The sequence below is a fragment of the Tinamus guttatus genome, unplaced genomic scaffold, assembly GCF_059628265.1.
Source record: "Tinamus guttatus ecotype Peru unplaced genomic scaffold, ASM5962826v1 Tinamus_guttatus_pri_ptg000515l, whole genome shotgun sequence".
In the NCBI taxonomy this organism is placed as follows: Eukaryota; Metazoa; Chordata; class Aves; order Tinamiformes; family Tinamidae; genus Tinamus; species Tinamus guttatus.
The window spans coordinates 49503-77478 of NW_028289049.1; the positions used below are offsets into that span (position 1 = coordinate 49503).

The following is a 27976-nucleotide window of genomic DNA, read 5'->3' on the forward strand; positions in this document are numbered from 1 at the left end:
AAAAAACAAGCAGTAACTAAAGTGCAGCTACTGTGAATTTTGGGGTTTTCATTTCCTAAACCAGTACTGAGTAGAAGTACCAGGAATGCACAGTTCCTTATCCTACTATCCAGCATCAACTTATGCATCTGCTGGGGCTCAGCAGAATCGCAGTTTTTAACATGAGGCCCCTTGAAACTATATGGAGGGTTAAGCAGGACACCTATGTGCCAAGTTCTGTATTAATTCTAGTGTAGATTTTTTTAAGAGGGCTCTTGGAGCTTGATAGTGCACTTTCATACTAATTTCTTTTTGTTTGTTTGTTTTTAGTGCAGATCAGTTGTTCTAAGGTCATGAGGCACTTACAGCAACTCCTGTCTGAAAAAGTATTCTTTCCTCCCACTTATCTGCCTTGATTCTGGATCTTTGCTTGAATTAAGGTGGTCAAGTGCAGGTCCCCTCAGCTAATAGACCTAGCTGAAAAGAACAAAAAAACAAAGTGTAATTCAGAAGGCAGCATTCCTTTGAGGAGCTCCGTGGATACAGTTATCTGAGGTGCACCACAGAAACAAAGAGATTTGAAGGAGTTTCTATATTACTGTTAACGGAGGTGAAGGCCAAATTATGTCTGTGCTTTGTGTAATATTTGTTTGCAATAGACAGCTCTATTGGTGGGTGCTGAACAGTCTGTTCTGAATCTTTTGTGGAGATTAAATGAGTATTCAATAAACTTGCAAATAAACCCTATGTTACTATTTAGTTTCTCTTCTAAATATCACTTTGAAGGGCCTGGAAGAAAGGTTAATCCCTGAGGTAGTGCCAATTCCTTGAGAAAATAATCTTCTAAGATGATTTCTAAAATAGAAATCAAATATAAATCAACTACATATTCTCACCAGCAGCAAATGATTGATTTCATTTTAACAGGTAAAATTAATATTCATGCAAAACTATGAGGGCTTCATTCAGCTCTTACTTTCAAATGGTCAGAATCAGTGAGTCTTCTCTTATGGACCAAATTATTACAATTAAATGAGTTTTATTTCCTTCCATGGTATTTAGATAATTAAATGTTTTGTTAGGGTGCAGTAACTAAAAACTTAAAACAACTGAATGTGATTTGGTACTTTGTAAGCTAAGCACTAGTAGTGATCATCCTGCTTTCCAGGGATTTATGTGCTAGAAAGAAAAGCATTTGCAAGAAGAATATTTAAAATCCACAATTAAGGACTGGCAGTTTAAAATAACATCATTATGTTAGAGCACTTACTGAAGTGGCTTTCTTCACAAAATTTTCTATAGTAAAATGCTTGCTGAATTGGCAACCATGATTTTTAAAAATTAAATATGTGTTATATTTTCAAGTGTAAATATTGAAAAAATAGCCTATGGCAAAATGAAAAGGCACAAGTTTAAAAATAGGGTAGTTGTTTCTATGGATACGTTTGCTCTTTGGCAAAAAGTCTATCATATGCTTCTACAAGAATACACTTCATCTTCAATATGTCTCTAAATGGAGGGACCCTGTAATTTTAACTGTAACAATAGAATTTATACTTTAAAAAATGTGGTCTTTCTACCTCACTTCTAGGTCATGTTACACTTGCTCTCTGGAGCAGAACTCAAGTGTAGTAGAAGAGTGCAGCCTTGTGTTACGTCAGCAGCTGGCAGGCATTCTAACATTAGCTCACTTCGTAAAGTATCAAGACAAATAGCAATCTTACAACAAAGCAGTAACCAAAGTGCAAGTGGACAGTGTTACATGGACAGCACAAGAATTTATTTTACCTCTGGCCTGAATTTCAGAAAAAGCACCAGAAACTGAACCAGACTACTGAAAAATAGTTTGGTGAAACCCCTCAAACAGGTTTGCTGAGTCTCAGAAGATGTAACTGAAAGACACATTAAAATTAGTGTTTCTTGCTGAAAAATAGATATATACTTGTTTGTATACAGATAGTTGTTTCTGTCTGCCTGTTTTTGAATAACTAGCCCTGATGCAGTAACATAGTAACAGTCGGGATGTCATTTGAAACAGTCATATTTGCTCTGGAGCACACTTGGCTCTCAGCACAGCCCATCAGTCACTGAGATATGTGCAGTATTTCCCAGCGGAACCGTAAGAGCTTCCGTGCCACTGGTGCTGTGATTGTCACCACAGTAGCTGCACCATTAGCCTTGGCTGTGACTGAGCGGGAGAACATCAGGCACATCGTTGGCATATTTTATCGCCAGAGTATTTGTCATTCTTACCAGGTTTCTCTTTGGCTACCACACTCTACATTTCTCCGCAGGATGCATGGTTGTACCCTTTTTACAGTGGAACGCCTCCGAGAAGGCCTCAAAGTTCTGCAAAGATCCCATCACCCTAAACAAAGAGAAGGAACTTATTTGCATGGATGCATGGAGACCATTGCTCTGGAAAACAGTACGTAATATATAATATAATATATTTTATATATATATATATATATATATAAAATATATAATATAATTCACCAAGTGAATTAGAAACAGATACTTCTATTACAGTCTCACAGTAAGGAACCTTCAACCTCTACACAAGGAGAACATAGCTAATACGACTAATAAAATTCTAGAACAGCCAGCCTATTAAGTGGATTCTGGTGCATTCCCTGTGTTTGGCCAATTCACTAGGGCCAGTAAAGGAACGTACACTTCCGTAGTTTCCTGGAAGTTAATGCAGAAATTCTGAAAGTTATTCTAGTTTTATCTTGCCTGTTAAAACAAAGCTGCTAAGAGATGAGCCACTCTCTCCTTTTGCAGTATATTGGTGCAATGGGTTGAACCAAGCAATGTCATCAGTTAGTAAAACCCACCTGTATTTCAGAGGACTGTGAACATCTGTCTTTATTGACTGGCTAGCATATTCTGGTCTGTAGGAACCACACCAAACCTAGACAAGAAGGATTAATAATCTGAGGGTCAGTATTAAAGGGAATTCAAACCAATTAAATGACAGGCCCTCGAAAGCTGATGCTCCCCATATGTTGTCTGACAGGTTGCTAGGTGTCCTGCTTTTCCTGTATCCTCGTTCCATCAGGTTCCACTAATGCCATCAGACAAGTTACTGAAAAATCTTTCCTCTAATCACTAAACTCTTTCACATCTGTCTTGCAGATGTTTTGATGAGTACTGATGATGATGAATACCTTACTCAGTGGAGTTGAAGACTATGATTTTCTCCCTAACCTTTAGGATAATCTAATTTATACTTTCATGCAGCATGTGCTGGGTATCTCTGTGTTCTCACCTGGGCAAAGTTGAGGAAGAAAAGCTGTTTGTGGGACAGATTCAGTCCAGGCAGCTCTGGCTCCATCCCTTCCCGTTCAAGCCATTTCAGATAGGCCTAGATATGATTAGAAAGTCAAATCAGAAGAGCAGCAGGCCTGCTGCTTCAGACATTATATATTCTTGAATGCTATTTTTGAGGTAAGAAATTCCAGTCACAAGGTGCCTGAACCCAACATGTTTTTTACCACACTCTGAACTAAAAGCTGTTCAAAAAATAAAAAACCTAAATCTAAAGTGAAAGGGGAGGTTTAGATCTGTAGTTGTTATTGACCAGTGGACCACTAGTGCAAGTATCTACTTGTGTTCTTTAGGGAGTCACTTGGAGATCTATTCTGAATTTCTGTAGAAAGGTGGCATACACATTTTTTTCTGTTTTTAATAGAAGATACAAGCACTCTGATGGACCTTTGGTTTGGTACTGTGTCTCAGCAAGCAGGCACAACAAAGCATGAGTGCTGTTGATGATTACTGTCTTGAAGTATTAGATCAATACAATAACTGAAATTGAATGCCTGTGATTGCAGCTTGAAGAAAAATCATCAGGCTAGATAGGATTTTTTGACTGTAAGAATTTGTTTCTGGAAGTAAAGTGTTAAGTGTTCTCCATGCTTTTATGGTGATGATTTTTATCTCTTCAGGTAACTGCTGATAAAATAGCTCATAATAACCTTGCTCAAAGTTAAAACCATTACCCGTTATCGTTAGACATTAATTGGCCAATTTTCTTTTTTTTAGGAATATTGACATAATGGAGACAAGTTAATGTGTCCTCATGCTGTTAATTTCAAATGTTTTATTACCTTATCCTCTCTGTTCCTGAGATAGTCCCAAAGCACACAAAACATAGGAAAGATTGAGGTAAGGGTAAAAATACATTCAATGACATAGAAGCTCGGAGGATTATGTATTCAGGTTATTTATGTCATACCACAATACTTTTCCATATTTGTGATACGTTTTAGAGCCAAGTAAGTATTCACTTGAAAAAAAGTAATTAATTTTAATGGTATCCATCAGAGTCAGAATTGTCATTCTAGATTTCTGAAAATTAAGGTTGTTCTTCTATAAACACCCTTAACTGTTCTCATATTCAAAACATCAGAGGAAAAAGTTTTACCATAACAACTATTGGAACTATTCAGAGAAAAGGACATTCCATGCTCACACCTTAGCTCACACGTAAAGAGCCTTCCTGCTCTTGATAAATACTCTGTTCTTATCTAGAGTGAGGGTTTCTAAGCCTGGAGGACTAAAGAGACTTCCCTGAGGCTGGAAGGTGACTTTCCTGTTATAGCAAAAGAAATAAGATGACATAGAATAGTGTTTTTAAAAGATAACGTCAAGATGGACACCACAGTTTTTGAACTTGCAGCACGGCAGTACTGTACTGAAATATCGATAGCATTTCTCCTGTTTTGAAAATAACTGACTAGCTGAAACAACCTTTCACCTTGGAAAGAAGCAGCACTACTGAGATTATTAGTCCTTGCATTTATATTCTACTTACTAGCTGCATGGAAATAAATAGAAGCAAGCTATTTTCCTATAGTTTATAAGACCCAAGAAAGCAATAAAAGGAGCGAGGCTTTCGGAGGCAATTTTTTTGGTAGATATGATTTGTATCCCCCTTGAGGAAATGGTATATCCATCAGTTCTTTTCATGTCCTACCTTACATGTCACTTTTCAGATCAGAGATGAAAAGCACGACAGAAGTAAACTTGGAAAAAACCAGCTGCTTTACTTCATAACATCAGCAAACTGTTGCCAAGGAGCCACTATTCTGTTGCCATCTGAAAGGCTGTTTGAAGCTGTAGCTCCCATTTTCAGGATCACAGGTTTTCAGAAATGGAGAGTCTTTTACATTTGCTCCTCCATAACACTGTAGGCTGTCTGAACATCATGCATAAAGCATTGTGCAACAGCAAAACCAGAGGTGGGAGAATTAGGTGGTCTTCTCTGGAATTCATGAATGCAATAATCCCGTTCTATGGATGCACAAGGACTCCAGATATACAACAGAGGCTTTAATTCTTTGAATATGGTAATAACATATTAATGATGCACAGGATCAAAACCATATTAATGATCTATGATGCACAGATGACCCCCTGCTGAATACAGGGAAAAATTTACTCATAATATATTTGAAAGGTACCTTATAAGCCTGTCGGACTCCTCCATTATCTGCAATATTTTCTCCTAATGTGCTTATTCCACTGACCTGTAACAGAATAATCATTTAGTCTACAATCAGTAACTTCATTTATCCACAATCATAAATTACACAATCACAAATTACAGATACACAGTCATGTATGGAACAGAAGGCAACAGTGACTTTGGGCTAGGTTAAAGAAAACAGAGAATGAAAGTAATAATAACTAGCTTTAAACCTGTAGATTAGAATAGAAATTTTGCTATGAATATAGCATAAACAGAGTGCAGGCTGCTGTGAAGAATATATGCTAGCAGGACTGAGGATATTATTTCCTACCACAAAATGCTTCCGGGTTTTCTCCTCAGAATTTGAACCAAGTGCTTGAAGCCCTATTGCTTTCAAACCAACAACAGCTTCCGTTCCCTCTCAATGTTCTAAGCAGTACAGTTTCTGAGGGCTCTGCTTACATTTTCTCCTCCAGCCAGCTCCCATGTGTAGTTCCCATACTGATAAACCATGCAACGAGACTGCTCCTTGAAATGCATAGCTGAGAAGTTGCTCCACCAGTCAAACATATTTCCATCTTTATCAAAATTCCGACCTGTACATAAAACCAAGAAAAATGGAAAGCTTTGAATGACAGCACAGTCTCCAAAGGAATCTGAGCAAGCACTCTTCTACAGTAGCATCTGTTTCTTTTTAATATTGGAGCTACACTTCCTCCCACTCTTTCCTCCTTTGATTTACTTGATTTAATATACCTCTTGCATTGTCTGTGCTCCAGAACTTCATCAGAAACGTTTTTGGGAAGGTTGATATCGCCACAGGACAAAGGAACAGACTAGATCACTTGGGGTCCTTTCATTGCTGCTCTAGATTTCTATCATTTCCTGTTCAGTCAGCAGTCTGAACTTCAGTTACAGCACTAAGACTTAGATGTAGTTTTAATTAGATTATACAAACATCATATAATAAAATTCTAGCTCCTCTTAAGTGTCTAAGGTACTTATTCTCTGTGTCCATGTAAGAAAACTGAGGATCATAGAAAATTAACAACTTTGCTATAAGAGAAGAAAGCTAGAAGCAAAGTTCTGGTGTTTTCTCAGCGTTAGTCCCCAGTAGTGACTTATTTGGCATATATGTACATGTATGCATGTATACTTCCTTCACAGCAGTGTGTAAATTTAATTTCCTACAGAGTAACAGGTGCAATTGTAAAAGGAATTATTTCCTTAGATATCTTCTCACCGTTGTCATCAAAGCCATGAGTAATTTCATGCCCAATAACCATCCCTATCCCACCAAAGTTTAGTGCTTGTGGTTGATGTTTGCTGAAGAAGGGAGGCTGTAGAATCCCAGCAGGAAAAACTGCAAAAAGAGAGAGAAAAGGGGTGAGATAGGTTTATGGCAGCCAGGAAGGGTCAGGAAAAAACCTAAAATATGAGATTATTAAAGAAACCACCATGTCTCCATTTGTGAAATTGTTTCTCTCTTGATAAACAATGACAACTATTAATGCATTAGTTCAGTGCATCTGAACTATAGTATCTGCCCATTTGAGAACAAGCTATCGTTTGCATTTCAGCTTTAGCCTAATTTGGTATATAATGTATGCTGAAATGACTAATGAGCTAAATGTTTAGTAACTGTCCTCTGGAAATATGTACAGTCTGTGCTTTAAAGCCATTTTATAGGAGAGCTAATGGATGTTTTATTGCCTTATTTTGTTTATGTTAAATAAAGGTTAGCAATCATATGCAGGTTACCAGCAGTATGCAGTGTGTAAAACATGCTCAGCAGTAATTCCTAAAAACTACCAACTGCTCTTTTGTGCCACTCTGGGTGGGACAAGAGGGAAAGAAATCTTTCTTCCTTCAATGTACTGAAAGAAAGCCTCAGAGTCAATAGAGTTTAGCCTTCATCCTATATAAGCAAGATGAAACGCAAATAAGCTTCCACAGAAATTTAGATGCTAACACTTCATTCTAACGAGATATTCGCTAGAATTTAGTCTGTATCTACACTACTGTGAGTAGATGTGCTTAGATTTTGGCTTGTATTTTCAGATCCAAGTAGCTTCTGCCAGTTGCTTCTGCACTGCTTGTAGAGACCAAATTCTAGAGAGAAGCAGTTTCAAAGCTTGAGTTCCCTGTCTGGAAAACTGACTCACAGATGATTACAGTCCTCATAAAAACAGTGGTCAGGCTAGCAGCTCTCCAAAATCACACATATCTGGCATCCTGCAGGTTTCTTTGCTCTGGTGTGCCTCTTACCAAAATAATTTCAGTTTTATCTGCACAAATAGCAAACTGGGGAGCTCTTATGATTGCCAGGAATGTAGAAACATGAGTATATCCAGCTCAGAATACACTGAGTGCACACTAGTCCCTGAAGCTGGCACTCATACAATAGCTGTTAGTGTCTCAGGTCTTCAAACATAAGGCTTTTTCAATTACACGATATGAACTATGCCCGCCAGGTTGAAAGAAGTTGAATATTAATCAACAAAGCAACTGTTCAAACAGAAAAGCCTGTCTACATTGCTCAGAATTTCCATGAGGTCAAAGGCAGGACTACCTCTGCAGAGGAGATTCAAGCCCTTGTGGTACAACAAATGATTATTTAGTTCCATGCAGCTGTTAAAATAATTGTAAACTTACCTATCTGGTTCCGATTGGGGGAATAGAATGCGTTGACCACTGCAGCTCCAATTATCCATCTAAAAGTAAATATTGAATGCAAGTTAGTCAAGAATTTTTATAAACACTGAGCTATTCTGCAAAACTGCAAATCTGCAGTCAGGAATCTGCAAGTGTCTATGGTTGGAGCCACATATTTCATAGATAATGAGTATTTAACTTTGACAAATAACTTTCGTTTAAAGTAAGTCACTTTGGGAAACTCTATTGGTTTCAGATAACTCTTTATTCTTGGTCTCTGCTTTTGTGTTAAGTAGCTTTGTTGCAGCATTGAATAGGAAGAAGCTTGATGAAGGATTAGAGTGAGAGAACTAGATGAACCTGTAGTGTTACAGGCAAGCAACTGTTTAATTTTAGGGAAAAAAATTGAAAGATCGCAAACATAAGCATTCTCAGTTATCAACAACATATTACTTCAACGTATTAACCATTATTTCAGAATTTAGGAGGATGTCTACGTAGTGTGCATTCTGGACACTCACATGTCTTGGTCAACTCTCTCTCGAAGTTTCTTCAGGCTCTTTTGGGCACCAGCTCTCAGGTTTTCCAGGATATTTTCAAAGTAGTTGTGCTCACTGAAGTTTAACTGAAGAAGAAATAGATAGCCCAGTAGCACAGTAAGCTGTGTTGAATGAGGAATTCCTTCTGCCACTGAATGCATCTTCTAAAAACATTTTGATGGCAATGTGCTTTGCAGGCATTTACTTATAAACCATGCAACACAATCAAGTTTGTAGGCATTTGGAAATGACAATCACATAGTTATAATTAGTTCAAATAGCAAAACAGTATGGTTATTATATGCACTTATTAAGGTGCATATAGCATACTTACATTAGCATATTCCTGATCTAATTTTTCATTGTGATCTTCCAAAATATAATCTGGGAAGCCAATTTGTTCTTTAATTGCCATTGCCTACAAGAAAAGAGAGTTTAATGTTTTCTCTTAGTTGTACAATTTTTAAATTTCACATAATTGTTTAAACTCCTTTACTTACAGCCACTTTTTTTGTGAGAATTTGATGCAAATATCGTGATAAAATGCACCTTATTGCCCAGTAAGATTCTTTTACATGAAACATACAGTCTTCCTCTCATCTCCAAGCGAGTCCAGCCACAATGGCAGACCTGCAGATGCTAAAGCATCATATGACAGGACTTGGGCTTAAGCCTCATTTGATGCTTCTTGTCTTGCAACAGTGATGATCCTAAAGTGAGTGAAAAGTTTGCTTTGGGAGACTGGATTGGATTCAGTTGTCATGTTAGTTGATGCATTGGGTATCATCTTTTCTCCTCATTTCTAACTTGATTCAAAAGATTAATCAGAGGAAATATATGTGTTTGAGTTATAAATGAATAAAAAAGGACAATTTAATAGGATAATGGATAACAAAGGATAATTACTATAGAATCCTAATGTTTTTTCTCTCATTTGAAGAGAACCTGGGAAGTGATACTACAAAATTCCATATTGCCAACAGAATACTGAAATTTCTTGCTATCTCTGACCTTCTCACGAGCTTTTTCTTTAGATGTCTCATCCATCCACTGTAACTCATCTAGGGTCTCAATAAACACTTCACGGATTTTGTTTATTAAATCTCGGACCTAAAAGAGAGGCAGAAAGAGATTAATCACACACACACACCCCATTCTCTCCAGATACAGCTAAGAGGGTGAAATGTTTCCTGCTGAAAGCTGATCTCCCCACATCCTTTGTTCTAAAGTAGCGTACTTGCCATTTAAAACGGCATCCCAAATGTGTTATGCCTTGTAACTCCTGGCTGATGGACACTCCTTTATTTGTGAGATGCTAACTGGAGGTACTAGGATGGAGGCAAGAAACATACTGGTCAAAATAGAGAAAAATAGTTTTTGGAGTATATTAAAGTTATATTGTTATTCAATATCTATTTCCATTCACCCGTTGTTGCCTTTTCTCTTTTGAACTGTCCCAACAGAAAGCTTTTAGAAATGAGGGAGGTAGCTCCATGGACTGTGCACCCCACAGACTGAGTCCATGAATTTTGCCATTCGGGATGACTTTGAATAAAGATGCCTTTGGAAATACTCCACATTTTCAGTGTATGTAAAGGAAGCAGAAAAGCATCCTGGAAGATCTGGATAACGTCCTGGGCAACTTGCTCTATGTGACCTTGCTTGAGCAGGGGGATTGGACTGGATGAAAAGTGTACAATAGCATGAAAGGTCAACTACCTACCATCCTCTTACTCTCACCCGCGAACGTCTCCCTGACGTACAATGCTCCCACTGCATTCTCCATGTTGTTGTTGACATAACTCACACACTCCCTCCAGCGGGCTTCTTCCAGTGTTGTCCCGTAAAGTGCCTACAATATATAGTATAGCATTAATTCTGTCTATACAACTTCCTTCCAGCTCCTCTGCCACCTCACTACCTAAAGAGGAGACTAACCTAAGACAAAGATTCCATTCTAGTGATTGCAATTTTCTCAGATTTATGCTTTGGGATTACATGCTTGTCATTGTATTGACAAGGACTGGACTGGTGACTGAGAGTCTCCTTCAGTACTATGCTCTAGAGTCTCTTTAGGAAGAGAAAAGATACCTTCCTGTAGCTGGCCCGAGCATCCTTGAAACGCTGACTCAGGCTGCTGACTCGATCAATTATCAGTCGCCAGATTAGGTAGTTCTGGATGGTGCTGTGTGAAAAAGCAAAAGCAAACTCCCTTTAAAAAGCAACTCTAATGCAGACAGTTGGAGAGGAATCTTAATTTTGAGTGGAGATGACAAAGCAGGCAATTGCTGCCAGCTATCACTTTCATAGCATCTACAGGTGTCTGCTGTTATTTAGCGCAGGCTGCTTAACTGCAAAAGCATCCATGCTGGGGGCTTGTTCAGGGCCTAACTTTCTTATTTTTTTCCTTTTTTTTTTTTTTTTTTTTTTTACTCCTTCTAGAGCGTAAAAAGAGCTAAACTTCATGCCCTAATTTTTATTCCAATGTAACCTAAACAGGTACAAACTAGATGAGATGTTTAGTACCAGAGACTTCAGGAGAGAAGAATGGTTCTTTTCTTGCAGTGCTCTTTGGAGAAAGCGAAGTATTACCTGTTTTACAGTGAGATGGTATGACTTCTTTTCAGAGAAGCTCTGGCAGAACTACAAGGTGGACCAAATAATTCACATTTCCACAATACTGTGACTTTCGTCCCACATCTTCCCCAGTTTCTTTACCTTGCTGAGTACTTTGAGATAATTGCTTTCAGCTCCTGCAGGTAGGGCATGCCATACACCACCACCTCCTCCTCTGGGTCGACATGAACACTTACTGAAGACATGACACCTTGGATGAAGAAGGTCCAGTTAAACTCCTAGGCAGAGAAAGAGACAGATACAGAGATGCCAGGTGTGTCAGTGCTTTATAACTGTCATGGCTTTCCACCTTCTCTGGGATTGTACTGTCTGCTGTTGGCAGCACAGCTTACATACGAGTAGAGCAAACCTACTGCATATAGACATTTGTGCTTATTGTTCTAGCAGCACTAAGGCCCAGTTGTTCTTAAGAGTATCATGTTGGAAGAATTTACTGTGTTCAAATTTATGCTGATTGATTAGTGAAATCTGATCATGTTTTTTGTTTTTGGAACCACTAGGAACCAAAGATCCAGATCACTTCTTTTACACATAGGACTTCCAAGCATTTATTTTTCCCTTGGGATTCATGAATTCTGATTTCTTGCTAGGTGCAGAGACAGATAATACAGCAAATGCTGCAGCTGTAGTGTTGTTCAGGAAAAAAAAGATGATTTTTAAAACTCCTCTAAGATTAAGAATTGAAATGATTTTATAGCCATTTTTGTTGCATCACTGTGATGAATTCACAAAGCCATTTCCAATTGTCATGATAATAAGGTTGAAAGGAGGAGGCTGGAAGTAGTGGACTGCTCATTAAACACTTACATTCAATGAAAACTTTTCCTGTAGCTCTTTTAGAGTCATTTTGTTGTATAACAAGGTCACATCATGCCTTTCCTCTGCAGGGGTAGTTGCCTGAAGATATTCAGAAGGTTATTACTGGAATCAACTGACACAAGTGTCAATGGCAGGTATCATATAAATGTACATGCACATATACATACTTAAACAATTCTGAGAATAAACCAGTTTCTTTTGGAAAAGAAGGTTCATTTAATGGTGTCCAATACTGCTTTCTGCATTTCAGTACAGCAAAGTCATGCCTCACTGATTAACTCAATATGAAGTTTCATTAACATATCGAGACAAGAGATTCCCTCTATCCTCTTTGGAACGGAAGAGGAGGCTTTTCTGAGTCTGCAGAACCCTACAATAATTGAAGATGCCAGGAAGTTGGCCCTTGCATTATGGAGGTACCATAACTGAAAAGTTCTGCACAAGAGAGCAAGACAGACTCTCTTTTCCCCATGCATCATCCCAAATTCTTGATTTCTATACTCACATTTGCAATCTCAGTTTCAAGCTGCATAACTTTTGTCATTTCCTCTTGGACAAAAGAATCATCTTTAGGCATATTCTTGTCTTCTCGGATCATTTTGGCAATGGTGATCATGAACTGCAGGTAAGCTTCTCTGACCTGTACGCACAAGAAATCAAACCTGTGCATCTAGCAGCATGAGGAAAAGTATACAGTTTGTCCATCCTCATTCAGCAGTCAGTTCATGTTATTTTAGCTTTTACAGTGTCCTGTGGAAAAGTTTGGCCCAGTAAAAATGATATGGCACAACCTTTGTCTTTATCTCCAATGCAACTCTTTCCACACCATTTTCTTGCCTTTAATATTTTTTCTACTATACTGGATACTCCTGCAATACCTAGGACCTCAGCTGATCCTCGAACACACCATAATGCAGCTGTCAGTGTCTAAATACGCAGTGAGAGTAACACTTTGTTTCCCTATGCAGTCCAACCCTCTGGAGTTCTGGCTTAAAATTACTTCTTGAACAAGTACAGAAGGCTCTGTGTTTTGAAATATACTATGGGAATAGTGATCCTTCTTCAGGGTAAAAAATGAAGTTTAAAGTTCTCTGACAGTAATAACATAAATCCTCCAAATCCTTTGTTTTCAGTGTCTGAAAGAAAAGCTTTCTCTTCTGGTTCCTAGTGATACCTTTGCTTTATTTCTAATAGGAAGGTATAGCTGTGATTTATGCCTCAGAATGGACCTTGGCTGCAGATATTTGGCTGCTGAGGGAGTTCAGGTTTTTGATACAGGAAGGCTTAATATTACCTATTATTCTTTCTTCCTCCATAGGCCTTGGAAACCAGATAAACACAATAACTGTTGTGAAATGGAGTCCAGGCAGTTACACGATGATAATTTATGCTTTTAGGCTGAATGCTAAGGCCTTAATCAGGCCAGACTCCCACAGGCCACTGTAGGAGTTTTGCCAAAAGATGCTGGACTAAGCACAGGGGGAGTGCAGAGTCATCAGAGTTTGGTTTATTATTTATGGGAAGTGAGCTGTTAAATAGCAAATAAAAAGGGGTTGTGTCTCCTCTTTATTCATTAAGATTAAAAACAAATCTTTAGCGTCCCCCTTCCTTTTTTATAGCTTCAACTTTAAATGATATTAAATACTCTTTGCTTTATCTGCTAATTTAGGATCTTCTATGTATTGTACTTGATTTTCTACTTTCTAGAAGTCTTTTAAATCTGACTTTTATCTAGACATGCATAAATATCTCTGCTTTCTAATATAACTGTATACACATACTGTATAAATATAACTATAAAAGTGAAACTTGCAGAGCAGTCCTACTTTTACCAGCTACCAGCAGACTACAGGGCAGCTCTCTGCTGTTCCCTATGCAACGATATGTGGAGATTGTTAATCTGTCTCACAACAAAAAACCCCCAGAAAATGCTAGTTTACAAAGGTAGCCAGAAGGAGGTGTTAAAACACAATCCCATGAAAATTTCAGAGCATTATATCTTAGACTATATTATTTTTAGACTATAATATATTTGGAAATATATTCAAACACACTGAAGTCAGTGGAAAGACTCCCTCTAGTTTCACTGACTTTTGGATCTATCTTTACAACCACTAGAAAAGAAAAAAGTCTGAAATACTGATTGTTGTCTCTCTGTGTTCCCTTCCATTCATGTTAGGAAATTAGTTTAATGCGAGGATGTAAATCTTCTCGGTGAGCATGATGTAATTGAGAAAAATAAAAAGTACTAAAACAATATTTTCAGTTTGGAAATTGATAAATTTTCTAGATATGTTTGTAACAAAGTACTAGCTATTTACAACCTTTCCCTTCTGCCAGCAGTTTTGCTGGCAGAGATGAGCAATTTGAACTTAAATCTCACAACGCTGTAAACAAGTTACAAAGAATACTTACCCTTTGATAGGTGCCTCCATTAAAGTAGTAGTCTCTGGATGGCATTCCTAAACTAGGTTGGTCAATCTGAAGGAAATTATATTCTTTAGTTAGTGTTGATCAGGAATAGGTGTTGTCAAGGGGGTCCTCGAAAGGCATCATGACTTCTTGGTCAGAAGGACCACACTTAGCAAACAATCAAGGAAAATTTTAGCTTTCTAGAAACTGGGGTGAGATGGAAGCTACAACCTCTCTCTGAATTTCTAGATAAGGGCAGGAAGGCTTTTTAGCATGATTCATTAAGCAAATCTTGCAGTAATCACTGAGGTCTCAGAATAATTTTGAGCAACTTAGAAAACAAGCATTTTCTCTCCAGGGCTGGATTTCACGCATAGAAATACATGAATGACCTCTTAAATATTATTTATTTACCTATTTTAAAAACTTATGATGTCCTCCTATATATTATAATGCACCAGCATTTGCAAGTCATAAGACTTTACAACCACAAAATGTTGTTAATCAGCAAAGGTCCATTAATTTAATCAAAATCAAATCAATTTATTCCACCATATAATGTCTCTCAAAATGAATTTGATACAGATCTGTAGCATGGGATATGAATTGTTGTGTACATTTTGTCTGTATTGTGCATACTGACTGATTTATGGAAAGCTAATCTGTTGCTGTGCAGAAAACTATCTAATATGATTTTGAAATACATAAATAATTCCCTGTATTTTTTTTCTTACATAAATGATATGTCTGTTGGAATCCCGGTCATCATTCCATACAAACATGTCAATCAGGACACGTTTGTTAAATCTGGAGTTCATTATAGAGAGTTTTTCTTCCATGCTCCAGTTTGGCTCTGGGAGATAAAAGAGAAAATACACATTATACAATATCTATACGTATCAGGATTGGCTAAGCTGTATAGCCTGTGAGCCTATTGCTCAAGTAAACTAAAACCATATGAAGTTTTCCTAAAAGCATCTTAAAATGTCCATTGCTCATGAATGAGGTATTAAATTTACAGCATCTTAATTACACAGGTTACTCTATGCTAAATACATCTAATATCCTGAACTTTGGTTTATCAAGAAAAAAATAAAACTGAGAATGTAATATAACGACATCAGTCTAGTTAGTGCAGTAAATAATTCTGACTAAGCACTACTGAACTTTTTGGGGGAATTACCTTTGGTGTTATTCCAGTCTGCAGAAGCCACTGGCCAATCTCCAACCACCGTTAAGACCTCTAGCAAGGGCAATGAACCGCGCTGCTCTATAAGACCTGAGAGAAGAAAGCCAAACACTGTAATTTTTTTTAATTGAAAAAGATGAAGAAAAAATAATTTTTGTCTTTAACATATTAAATCTACAACTGAATCTTATAGCACAGTAAAAGAGAATAATCTTCATACCATGAAATCATCTGTCTACTCCTGAAGAGTACTAGTCTTTGGAAAAACAATGAAAACACTTCTGCTCACATCATTAGGGATATAGATTGAAAGGCTTTGGAAAGAATGAAATGGACAGCATTTCCTCATTCAGAGGAAAGGGTTTTGCATTGCTACTGGAGGTAGATAACCAAAATCCCTCCTGTGTTCCAGAATGCACATACTAAGTCTTATAGATGTAGCAACATGTCTTCATTCACCTGAATGAAGACTAGACTTCCAGGCAAGCCATGGGGGTTAGACAGATTTCACTGGATTTTTGCCTGAGCTGTAGGTTTAATATTAATCAGGAGTACCAACGGAAAAAAGAAGAGACTCACTCTCATTCATGCATGACCTGTAAAGTACTTTAGCTTTCTGAAATGCCTCTCTGTCCCCTTGATTTGAAGTCTCCAACACACCTGGGGAAAGAAACATTGCAGTGAGATTTTGCCCTGGAGATCTTTCATCTTTCCATAGCTCTGAATTCTCAGTCACCTCTATGATAAACACTTGTTATCTGAGGCTTCAATCATTGTGAAACCAGAGTGCTCTTTAAAAGTGCTATTAACAGAAAAAAAGCATCAAGAAGACGGACATGCTCAAAGCTTGTCCTGCTCCCTCTGAAGTTAATACCCAAGCCCCTATAGCTAATATTTTAGTGGGAACAGCATGTTTCCACAAAATTGATGCAGAAAGATATATAGAGACTAAAGGACTAGAGGATTTCTCTATATAGTATGCGGTAGAGAGTACAGAGAGTAGATAATATATGCAACTAACGACAAGTTTATAATCAAGGATAGATTAAAAAAAAAACAAATAAAAACAAACAGTGTAACCTCATTCTTACCTTTCAAGATGATCTCCAGCTCATCTCTCAGGATGTCAAAAATGCTGTATCTGGAACTAGTTTCTGGGATAACATGACGATTGAGCCAGCCCCCACAGGCATACTGGTAGAAATCCTTGCAAGGTTCAGCTGTTGGGTCCATATTCTGAATTATTCTAGCAGCTATACATCAAAATCAGAGAGCTGAGTTCCACAGAGTGCCAAATAATCTCCGGATTACCGAAATTGCCAAGGAAGTGCTTGGCAAGAAGGTATCTTGCATATAATGCTCATCCTGGATAGGACTCATTGTGAAGACTCCAAGAATCCTACTCTAATTTATAGAGGCTGGGAAGTGTCTGACTCTGGACTTTTGCACTGGGATCACATTGCTTGCAGAGGGAGCCTCTGAATGGCAACGGTGTACAATGGAAAAGAAAAGAGGACAGCTATACTTGCTGCCTGAGACAATAATAACGTGTTTTGAGCCCAACTGAAAGTTTCATTCCTTACAAATTTCTCCAGTCTAAGAGCACAATCTATTGTTATTCAAGTTATGTAGAACTAATAGCATGTAAATCCTGACCTCTGCAGTAATCATTCATAGTAAGAATCATTACCTGCTGTAACACATCCAGGTGTGGTGCATATGTTGCCTGAACTGGTGCCATAGCCAGTGCCTGCAAGGAGAGGAATAAGAAAGCAGATAAAATTAGTTGTTTAGGAAAGGAATTCCTGCCAAAGCCATTCACCAACAGCCAAACACCAACATTAGTGAGAGGTCTGTTTAATTTTAGAGCAAATCAATGTTACTGCCAGTAAAAGATCCAGTGACAATTGTGAAGACATTATTTATTTTCAGAGTTATGAGGAAATTTTCTGTGAAAGCAGTACTGACAGTGAGCTTCACTTCACCTGGGAGGAGGATACAACAGCTTGTTTTCCTGCTGACGGTCTCCATAGGCTCTCTGACACATATTGAACGTATGATGTCAACTTTTATACAATATACTAAGATGCTTTAAGCATCTGAGCTTTTTCTTTACCTTCAGAGCCACAGTGACAGAGAGTTTTAAACAGGGTAGAAAAGCTCATAGCTGGATTATTGATTTCATACTGGCCTTAGGGCACAAAAATCAAACTGAAGCAAAAAAAAAAAAAAAAAGGTGAAATCTTTGAAAGTGAAATAGTTCAATATCTACTTCTATTATGTTAGATAGAACACTACGTCTGTCTACAACAGAAAAACTCTTCCACCATCACCCTCCAATAGGATCAGCATGTTTCTAAACTTTTTTTTTTTAATATCCTTACACTAAAATGCTTGCAAAAAAGTTACTCAAAAAAAAATCCTTGCAATGAAAACAAATGTTTTACACGAGAGCAAACAAGATGACAGTAATTCACACAGAAAAAAAAAAAAGAAAAAACAGTAGGGGAGAAAGGAGGGCTTTGAAGTTCTTCAGTGGAAACAACATAAAAAGCCCCCACTGTGATTGGGAATGTAACATTCAGGCTTCAATTCAGTGCTGTTGTGTTGTGTGAGGGTAGATCTGCATTAGAATAACACTAGCAATCTCAACTCAGGATGAGTAAAAGATTTGCAATATCTCAAAGTTTCACATACAGAAGTTTTGTGCTTTTGTATAGATGAAACAAAGGCAAATTTTTGGCAATTTTTTCCCTTAATTCTCTAACAAAAAAAAAGAAAAAAAAAAAAAAGAAAAGAAAAGAATTAGAAGTGCAGGATATTTCCAAAGGAAGAAATCCCCTTTTGGGGAAAAGGAGAGAGTAGTTCAAATCCATTTTGAAATTTTCCATAATGGGGAAATAGTAGGGGGCAAAAAGGAGTTAACTGCAAAAATAATGCCACATTTCTTCCACCCTTGCTGAAGCACCAGAGAGAACTTCTCTGAAGCTTTTTAAATCAAAGCTTCTCCCTTTAACATACCCTGAAAATGTATAACCTGTTTCTGGACCCCCAGTGCTATCAATAAGATTCTAACTGCCCTCGTTCAAAAAGCCTTTGTGACTGAGAAAATGTAATTGAGCTGCATGAGCACGGAAGCCAAATCTGTTCTGAAACCTTGGTTGCACATACAGAGCTCTGAAACTGTGCCACAAAAACAGATAATTAAAAATGGCTGGTGAGGGGCTCGGTTTACTTTGAAAAGCGGCTTCTTTGTTTTTCTATCAATTATCTCTTTTATGCCTCAGTACCATTCCTGACAAAGAACAAAGCCAACCTGACTCTGTATGAGATATGACCAACACTGCCTGTTTTGCTTCACAATGTATTTATTGGGACTTTGCTCACTGCCTGGAGCTTTGTAACTGCACCTCTTGAATCTCCAATAACTAGAAACAGAAATAAAAAATATTTTAATATATAAATATATATTTTAAAATATCTATCAGGATTTAGATGGGTGTGATGTGAAACTTACGAGCATAACATAGTAACAGTGAGGCATATTTGACGCTAATGTAAATCATAAAAATATCAATCTATACCAGGGGAAAAATCAGTTCAGTTTGTTCAGTTCTGAATACCCTGGTACTCAGGAAGCAAACACCTGGGTGGAAGAGTTTGTGGGGAATCAAGACTTGTCTCTTCTCACATCAAACCTTAATGCACAGGCAACTACCCCCTGTCACTGCCCTTCCTTCCAGTACTCCTAGCCTCCCTCCAGGAGGGCCTGAAAACAGCGAGAGGTGTCTTCTGAGGATCTCACTTGGCAGTCTCAGTAAATACCAGCTCCACCACAGAGGCCTGTATGTGGGAGGGATGCCAGGTTTATGGTCCACGAGGGAGCCTACACACTCGGGGCACAGACTGCTGCTGTACCATTTCAGGATCCAACATCTAGTAACATTTTTTCTGTCTTAAAATTAATCTTTCCATTTTTCCACCTTTCTTTAGCAGTTCATCTTTTGAAAGCCTTTTTAACATACAAGTCCATTACTGCTTTTCTCAGCTTTTTTAAAGACAAAGACGCCCAGGCAAATCACGCTATAGAGTCTCTGAACTGCATGGTGTTTAGTATTTTGCCCCCGTGCTTTCTGAAGATTACAGATGGCTGGGGATGGCACACATTGGGACGATTAGATCCACAGTTGTCATCAAGCAGGCAAGTGTGAGCTTCACCTTTCAGCACTTCATCAGCTTCTCACTCCGTTCTCAGCTGCAGAGGAAGTGCTGTCAACATCGCAGCCTGCCCGTGCTGCTATTAGAGCAGAGAATTGCAGCAAATCATGTAATTGCTGAATCTAGCTGCTTTTTCTCTGAGAGGACTTTCTCTTCAGGCTGACTTGACAACCAAAGGCTTTCTTTTTTCTTCATCCTCTCTTAGGATTTATCATCTACAGTCTATCAGTAAGTATGGCTAAAAGAGACAGAATAAGAATTTGAGGCGAGGATCAGTACCGCGAATACCTGCCCCCTTCTGAAGCCCTGTGCTTCCTCTAACTTCCATTGGTTTCCCACCTGGGCACAGTTATTCCACCCACAGCACGGGAGCTACAGGGGCACAAGGGGACTTTGTGAGGTCCGCTCCCAGCAGGAGATGGTCCCAGGGACACAGGCTCTTCAGGCAGCGCTTGCATTGCTCTTCCCTGTCCACACACTGCTAACAGCGCAGGGTCTGGGTGCATGGGCAGGCCCTCCAGCTCTAGGACAGGCTCTGTAAGAGACGTGAATAGTGACAACCTGCGGAGCACAAAGTACTGCTGTCTGTGAGAAACTGTACAGCCTCGGGAGGTAGAAAATGAATTAAGGAGTCAAGCAAGAAAGACATAAGCAATGGAAGTCAGCACAGCCCAGTATTTTGATAGAGGAATTCCTACTCTAGGACCTAATTCTGGGGACTTTTTCTCCTGCCTCCTGGGGTAATAGAATAAATATGAGGAATTGTGTGCTTAGTATTGCAAATACCTGAACTATTGTGAATATCTGAATATTCAAAGATTTCTTCTGGCACAGGTACAAATACTGGTAACATTCACTTGCTGGTAGAACATGAGGAGAAACAAAGAGGCTTTTCTCATGAATTGTTACTTGGAAATGTGCACTACTGGGGCACTTACAAGTGCTGAAGAAAGCAATTCACTGCAGGCAGGGGATGCAGAGACAATGTAGAAGAGAGCAGTGCCTTGCTTTAGTTTCGCTATTCAAATACATTAATTCTATTCTGTAGTATTTCAACAAAGCTTTGAAACCAAGAGACATTCATGGAAATCACTAGCATGAGGCAAAGTACTGCTACCTGTTCTGTTTATTGCTTCAGGAAAAAAAAATAAAAAGGACTTTGCATTTGATATGCTACTGAAAATGCTAATTTGGAGTAAACTCTGCAGTTAATATATTTAGGTGAAATACCTGGAAGAAATTGCCTTGTTATCAGCTCCCTGGCAAGACATTCACATGAAAGTCAGTGAACCACATGTCACCTGGAGATGAAAGAGCCCCATGTAACACAGAGAAGGGTATTTCTCTCTCCAGTAGCTCACTGGCATTTTAAAAAAGGCTTTCACATTGTGATAAGCAATCTCCTATGCAGATCTGCTAAGCAGGTGCTGCTTTATAACTTCTGGCTGTAATTAAACTGAGGCTTCTACAAAATATGGAAATCTCAAGCCTTACACACACACACACACACCCCTACACACTGCCCGGTCAGTGCAATTTATATATATATATCTTTGTCAAAGCAGCTCTAGATTCAACAAAATGCATAGAAATCCTGCCCCCCTCACCTGCTGCATTACACAACTTAGTAATGAAATCAAACCCAACAAAATCATTTCTGTACATGAGTTTTAACAAGGCAGAGATAGCAAAGCCCTCACATAGGCGGTCACCTTCTTCCCGTAGTCTTAATTCAGCTCTGCAGAAAGCCTTGGATGTTGTTTGCAGGGGGAGAAGGGGAATCACTTGCAGGTTCTTACCTCTGCTGCTGGCATACAGGATCACCAGGGCGACCGCTGCACAAGTCATAACGAGCAGCAAGACAGCCAGACCGATTGCCACAAAGCTCCAGGATTGCTTTCCAGATTTTGTTGATTTTTCCACAATATCCATTTGACTTTCAGATTTCCCCATTATTGTAACTCTAAAATGAGGGGAGGAAGGTGAGAAATAATTAACAGCATAGCTAAATCCATACAGGGGTAAATGCATAACAAATCAGGGAGAAAAAGGAAGCAGAATAAAAGCAAAGACAAAGAAAACTTCCAAATTATTACATGTATTTATCCATTTGATTGTCCACAGATTTGCCAACCTCATTCTCCATGTGCAGTGCCTCCTGGATGGACTGCACTCAGGGCGTGCTGCTGGGGCGATGCTCCGGGCTACACTATCCTGGACTCTGGGGTGCGCGGTTGGAATCTCAAGAGCTTTCTTTGGCAAGTGTGGAAAAGTCTCATAACGAGGTTGGGCAACTCCTCTGTCCCAAAAGCCAGTCCCCAAATGCAAAGGAGTGAAGAGACTGCCTTCTTCCAGTATCAGTTTCAAGAAGTATCCTGCTGTCTCAAAAAACTTTCTCCTTTCCCCTCTGGATACAAGGAGCTCTGCTGGGCTCTGTTAACAGCAGCCGAATGCCAAAGCAGGAGTCAGGGTCTGCAAGCTGAGGCTGCTCTGTCCTTAGCAGAGATGAAGGGTTTTGAATGCAGGAGACTCCCAGAATATGTGTCAGCTCCCAGCTCTGCAGAAGCTTCCGACCTCCAGCTGCTCAGTGTTCCCAGAGCCATGCCCCAACTTCTGAGCTCAGCTGTGTGCAATTCCAAGCTTCAAGCAAAAGCTCCTGAGCAGCAGGGGGAGGAGAGGTTGCATTACAGAGGCAGACTGAGGGCTAAGGACTCTGAGTGTGCAAGCGGCACAAGCTATTGCTGCAGCTTCTGCTAAGTTTCCTCTAGCTTTTTGGAATCTGCTTCATCTCACCGCCAGGTTATTTGGCTGTTGTGCTCCCAGAAGGAATGTGAAGTCAGAGAGGTGCAAAACTATTGAAATCACCTCGCTCTCCTGTGCTGACAGGTTTGGGGTGAGATAGATGGAAACAGCTTCTTTTTTGGAAAATACACTGATATATGGATTGTTGAACAGAATTCCTCTTTTGTGCTGCTACTTGGAATATTGCTAGCTGTGAAGGGCATAAAAGCAAGGGCAGAACAGGCACGTGATCACTCCTGTATTTTATTTTATTTAAATTTATAGTCATATCTAGGGTTAACTTTGTAACAAGGGGGAGTAGGAGGTTGTTTTTCTCCCTGTAGGCTGCTTTATTAAGCTAGTGTAACTCACTGCCAAAGTTAACACTATATAAATCTTAAGATTGATACCTCTCTTGACCTGGCCACTCCTCCAAAACGGAGTTCTGTGTGTGCTCAAGAGGAAGTGCTGAGGACAGAGCAGGATTTCTTTACGGCAGTCCTGTTTACTGGGAATGCACACACAGAATGTTCCAAGACTCGGAGCACAGACCTGTTTCCTTGAATGGGGTAGGAAACAAACAATGTCTCTTCTGCCAGGACTCACAACCTCCTCCTGGAGTCCATGCTCTGCCTCCAGACCTCGCTGAGTGTTTGCCTTTGTTTCAGGTCATGTTACATCTTAAGTTTCTGTTGAGTGTGAAGGCAGCTATTATCACTCCTCCCTCTGAAGAGGAGCATAAGATGACAAAAGTTTGAAAAAATGGATGCACAAGACTATGTTCTCACCACACTTGCAGATGCTGGGTGCCCAAGGGAAGGTTATTGCAAAGGTCAGAGTTACACAATTAATTTGAGTTAAAAGAGCTCTTATATCTTTCTTAGGAAGTCCCACATTTAGCTCAAGGTTATTTTCCTATGCATGTGAGCAGATTTATTAATACGATGCATTGTAGCTGGCTCTGAGGAAGTTCTACCTCATTAAGTTCCATGATACTGCAACAGACAAGCACCTTGTAAGTATTAACATAGTTATGCTTGTTACACAACCATGGGACACTGGAGGGCATTATTTTTCCCACTTCACAGATGGAGAATCAAGATATTTGAGAACCTAGGAGCTTTATTTCTACTTTTTCCTGTGGTTCCTGCTGTTGGCATCGTGACTAACGTGGTCTCTGATACTAAGAAAGCCAGGAGTGATTAGACTGCCCGCTGCTCCAGATGCAGACCCCAACTCCCTGTGTAAGCAAGAGCTAGAGGAGCACCTAGGTAGGCATCTATAAAAAACATTTTGAGCACAGCCCAAAGTGCCTTATTCAAGGTCATAGACAGACACCAAGGACATAGATCCTTTTATGTCCCCAGAACACTCACAGTTTCCTGCAGAACTTTTGAAGAGGGGGCAGGGAGGAAATGGAAACGATATCAAGAACCTTTTCCTGCACCTCTTATAGCTTTACTTCTTTGCAGAGCTGAGGAAAAGTTGTGCCATTTCCAGTAGGAAATGTAGGGAACTATGGGTGTAGCAATGACATTGGCTTGCATTTAATAAAGGTTATCTCAAGTCAATCTGAACTTTAGATAGGGAAATCAGTAGTGACAGATATTTTGTATTTTACTCTTTCAATTTAGTTCTGAAATAAATTTAGTATAAATGCTTTCACTGTCAGTGATCAGACAGGTATCAGTGAGGAATGGTTTAAGTAGCACTGAGCCTGGGTTGGCTGGGTTTGGGTTAAAGAATGTGTGGAAATGTATGTTTTTCTTCCCCAAAAGCAATTTAGACACAAAACATGAGACAATGAGGCACTTGTTGTTTGCACTGGGTTACTTGACATGTTTTCTTCCTTTTACTTCTGTTGTAACTAAAGGACATTCCTCTGCGAGTTGGTAGATGATGAATCTGGATTTTTAAAGAGTTTTCCACAACAACATTGCATCAAAAAAAAAAGAGCCTCAAATAATAGATTTCACGTTAGTAACCTGAGAGGGTAGGGCTTGTGCCACCAATCTGGATAACTGTTTCCTACAAGTGCTTTTACCGTGGATGTTAAGACCCCAAACAAAATTATTTACCGCAGAGACCCCCAAACCACACAGAACTATCGTAATTCTGGTAGAGAAGGAGAGGAGCTAGTCTGGAATTTTTATGCAGTGTTGTTGTTGGGAAAATTTCTCAAGTCTAGGGAAAACTTATGGTCAGAGAGCTCCAGCTCAGAACAACAAATAGTCTTGCTATTACTTCACTTATTTGGGAGATTCTGCTTGATTCAGGGCTGTGAACTATTTTGGTTTTAGATTTCCCTTGGACAATCTGGAATAGCCATGCTTATAGCTGGGACACTGCATTGGGAGGAAAATACTATTCAAGTGTATCATCTTCCTCAGGCGTTTGGTTGCTGGGTCTCACTTGCCTCCTGTGTCAACTCTTGGTTAAGACGGTTTTATTTTCTAAAAGTAAATTTGTAAATGGTTATGCATACACTTTTTTTTCTTCTGTGAGCATGTTTGATTAATGGCCAGTGAGGTACATCATGAACCATGCACCAGCATTACATCAGTCTCTATCACCTATTTAGTTTTCCGCCACTCTTGGGGTTTTGCACAGTGTCTCCCTAGTGTCCTTAAAGTGGCCTTTTGCATGCTGGTCTCCCAGCAACTCATTTGGGTTACTCTAAGAAAATCTTATGTTTAGTGCTGATGTAACAGTGTGGTCTGAATCACTCAAATAGGTGATGTAATGGTTGTTATCTCTGTATACTCTAAAAAAATGGGGGTTGCATGGCCAGTATGGTCATTATTCATCAGTTGGTGCTCTGGGGGTTCTGCAGGTGTTAGACAGCTACACCCAGATGTTTAAGCAGCTCAACTTCCTAGAGTAATCAGAAAGAAGGATGTGGTGCAGATATCGTTTTTAGTACAAAATGGTTTAAGCATTGTTACCTTGGAAACCAGCTTTCCATCTCTATCTGCTGCACTTTTTATCCCCTTTTAAACTGATTCATACTAAGATAGGAGAGAAAATCACATACTTCTGGATGCCAGAGTTTTGTTCTTTTCTCTGAATACACACAAAAGGTTGCATACAAATCTTGATTTCTTAGGCAGACATCCAAAGCCTTTAGAGTGATATGGGCATGCAGCCTCCATCATGTCATCACTCCTGTAAAAGAAGGGTAATGCAGAGAGTCCTGAGGGGCTCTAGTGGGCTGGCTTTGGCTGCTACTTGCAGTGTAGCTCATATCTTTGGCTAGTATCTATTACTATGTGGATAGGACAAGCCTCCTGTGGGACTGCAGATACACTGAAAAGATTCTGGCATTATGATGCGGTCTGTGTTTATTCTGTTCAGTTACTTCAGCTTTAAGCAAATGCTGACTTCTGGAGTTCCTCAAAGACTTCCCTTTGGTATGAACTATTTGTAACCAATGGCAGTAGAAAGAATTATTCCTCCTTCTCTGGCTTGTCAGTGTTGATAAGCAAATTTACCCAGTGAAGGTTATAAAGCATCCAATGTAATTTCACCAAAAGCTATTCCAGCTCGAACACTGACGACAGTCCCTCTTGGAATATGGGAAGATAGAGCAAATTCATTCCTACTCCAAGGAGAACTTATCCTCAAACCCTGGATCCAAACTGTCCTTACTCTAGTTAAGTCAGCACCCAGACATAATGCTGATTTGCTGTGTGATATGGGCTAGGGGCTGACTCATACTGCTTAATACTTGGAATTAGTATTAATTGTCACATAACTCCGGACTGCCGGGTTACTTGGTGGAAATAGGTCAGGTGGCAAGGTAAACTGGCAAAGGAAAGGACTAGAAAAATGCTATATGATCATCTGAAAAGCTGTTCTTGCTGTTTCATTTCCTCTTTAACGCATATACATAAACACTATGCATAGATAGGGATTGCACACAGGCAAAAAACCCACAATGCAGAATCCAGTAAAGCAGACCTACACCAAGAGGTGCAATGCATGTCTAAAAGTGACAGCTTTGCTATCAATACTAATATCACTTAGTCACCAAAATGGTATGCAACGCTACAGATCTGTAAAATGTCAGTAAAATCTTCTTATTAACCTCACAGTCTCCTCAGTTGATGCGATTGCTTTCTGAAGAGTGCAAGCAGTATTTAAGACACTATAATAAAAACGAGTCTACCTGCACTTGTGTCTGTCTAAAGAGGTAGAAACTACAGTTAAATATAGAAGGCAGTCTGAACCTATAGGGCAACATTCAAAAAAAGCAGCATACGCCCAGGCAATCAGCAATAAATGACCCAGGACAATGACTGGATGCTGCCTGTTGCTTCATTGTAGGGTGGATGCAGACTACAGATCTAACTCACTGCTCAAAACAATGTGCTTGTCTTTGAAACTTGTGTAACTTATGACTGTCAACTAGTACATAAAAAAATCGGTGCTCAAATATTTTCTGTGGGTTGGCTACTAGATGTGCGTAGTGTAAATAATCTGCAGTAAATGCACTTTCAAAGCAGATTAGAAAACCTCAAAGTTCAAAATTCATCCTTAACCTCCCTGTAGAGATAATGATCTTTTGAACATCATGAGAATAACAAACATCAGATGTTAGTGGTAGGAAGTGTAAAAGGCAAACTGTGATTTCTGCTGTGAATTTCTAAATGCATGCACTCTGCACAGAGAAGCAGGTGAAAATGAGAAGTTGTCTTACCTCTGTCTTGTGAAGAAGGATTTTCAGCTGCAGAAGACAGGTGGTCTGTGCAGTTCCTGGCAAGTAATTGGAATGCTTACATTTTCTGGCAGTGGGAAATAAACTGTTCTCTTTAACACGCTTTCCCCAAGAAATGGTTTTGCAAAGTACTGTGCCTACATCTCCCTTTCTCTTTCCCTCGTACATTCACTCACACACAGGGGGCTTAGAATGTCCAATGAATTAAATGCTCTGCTTGGAGACTTATGAGGGAGCATTAGAAAGGAGTTTAACTCTTTCCAACATATTTGAAATCAGCTGATTTTATACCTAGACTGGAAAAAAAGCCTGTGAAGAAGGCACAACCAGTGCTGTTTTTAACAGGGCAAGATGATTTCCTGGCCTTTCAGCATTCAGAGATCTTTTCTAATAAAGCAATTCATTCGTAGGGAAGCTGAATTTAACAATGACAGACTTTAATTCTTTCCAAGAGATTTTCAAGTGCCTCTACCAAGAAGGCTTCTGGAAGGCAATGTCTCATTTTTCCTACATTTAATTGCAGTGCTGAATACTTATAATAAAAATACAAA

The 27976-nt window shown here is 39.2% G+C and overlaps 1 protein-coding gene across 2 annotated transcripts; it reads right to left on the bottom strand.

Annotated features, from left to right (window-relative positions):
* Nucleotides 1–1954: 1954 nt before the first annotated feature.
* Nucleotides 1955–27488, bottom strand: MMEL1 (membrane metalloendopeptidase like 1). 2 transcript variants are annotated; one of them, XM_088533679.1, is made up of 23 exons: nucleotides 27408–27488; nucleotides 21727–21890; nucleotides 17400–17459; nucleotides 16801–16962; nucleotides 16289–16369; nucleotides 15704–15799; nucleotides 15255–15373; nucleotides 14524–14589; nucleotides 12614–12748; nucleotides 12097–12186; nucleotides 11371–11507; nucleotides 10744–10837; nucleotides 10376–10504; nucleotides 9664–9762; nucleotides 8987–9070; nucleotides 8635–8738; nucleotides 8114–8172; nucleotides 6702–6821; nucleotides 5921–6054; nucleotides 5451–5516; nucleotides 3254–3349; nucleotides 2820–2896; nucleotides 1955–2347 (listed from the first exon to the last, which is right to left on the bottom strand). In XM_088533679.1, the coding sequence occupies exons 2-23, from the start codon at nucleotides 21878–21880 to the stop codon at nucleotides 2248–2250; spliced, it is 2262 nt and encodes a 753-aa protein (XP_088389805.1). In that variant the 5' UTR covers nucleotides 21881–21890; nucleotides 27408–27488; the 3' UTR covers nucleotides 1955–2247. The 2 variants fall into 2 exon arrangements, with proteins under 2 accessions (XP_088389805.1, XP_010223582.1); XM_010225280.2 differs by lacking the exon at nucleotides 27408–27488 and adding an exon at nucleotides 22024–22075.
* Between the last annotated feature and the right edge of the window lie 488 nt (nucleotides 27489–27976).

Coding starts and splice junctions, on each gene's coding strand:
- MMEL1 (XM_010225280.2), bottom strand. CDS start 22,073: ATGGAGAATGAGGTTGGCAAATCTGTGGACAATCAAATGGATAAATAC. Junction 15,374..15,703: donor AGACTGGAATAACACCAAAG/GTAATTCCCCCA, acceptor TTTATCTCCCAG/AGCCAAACTGGAGCATGGAA. Junction 6,822..8,113: donor CCCCAATCGGAACCAGATAG/GTAAGTTTACAA, acceptor CTCTTTTTGCAG/TTTTTCCTGCTGGGATTCTA.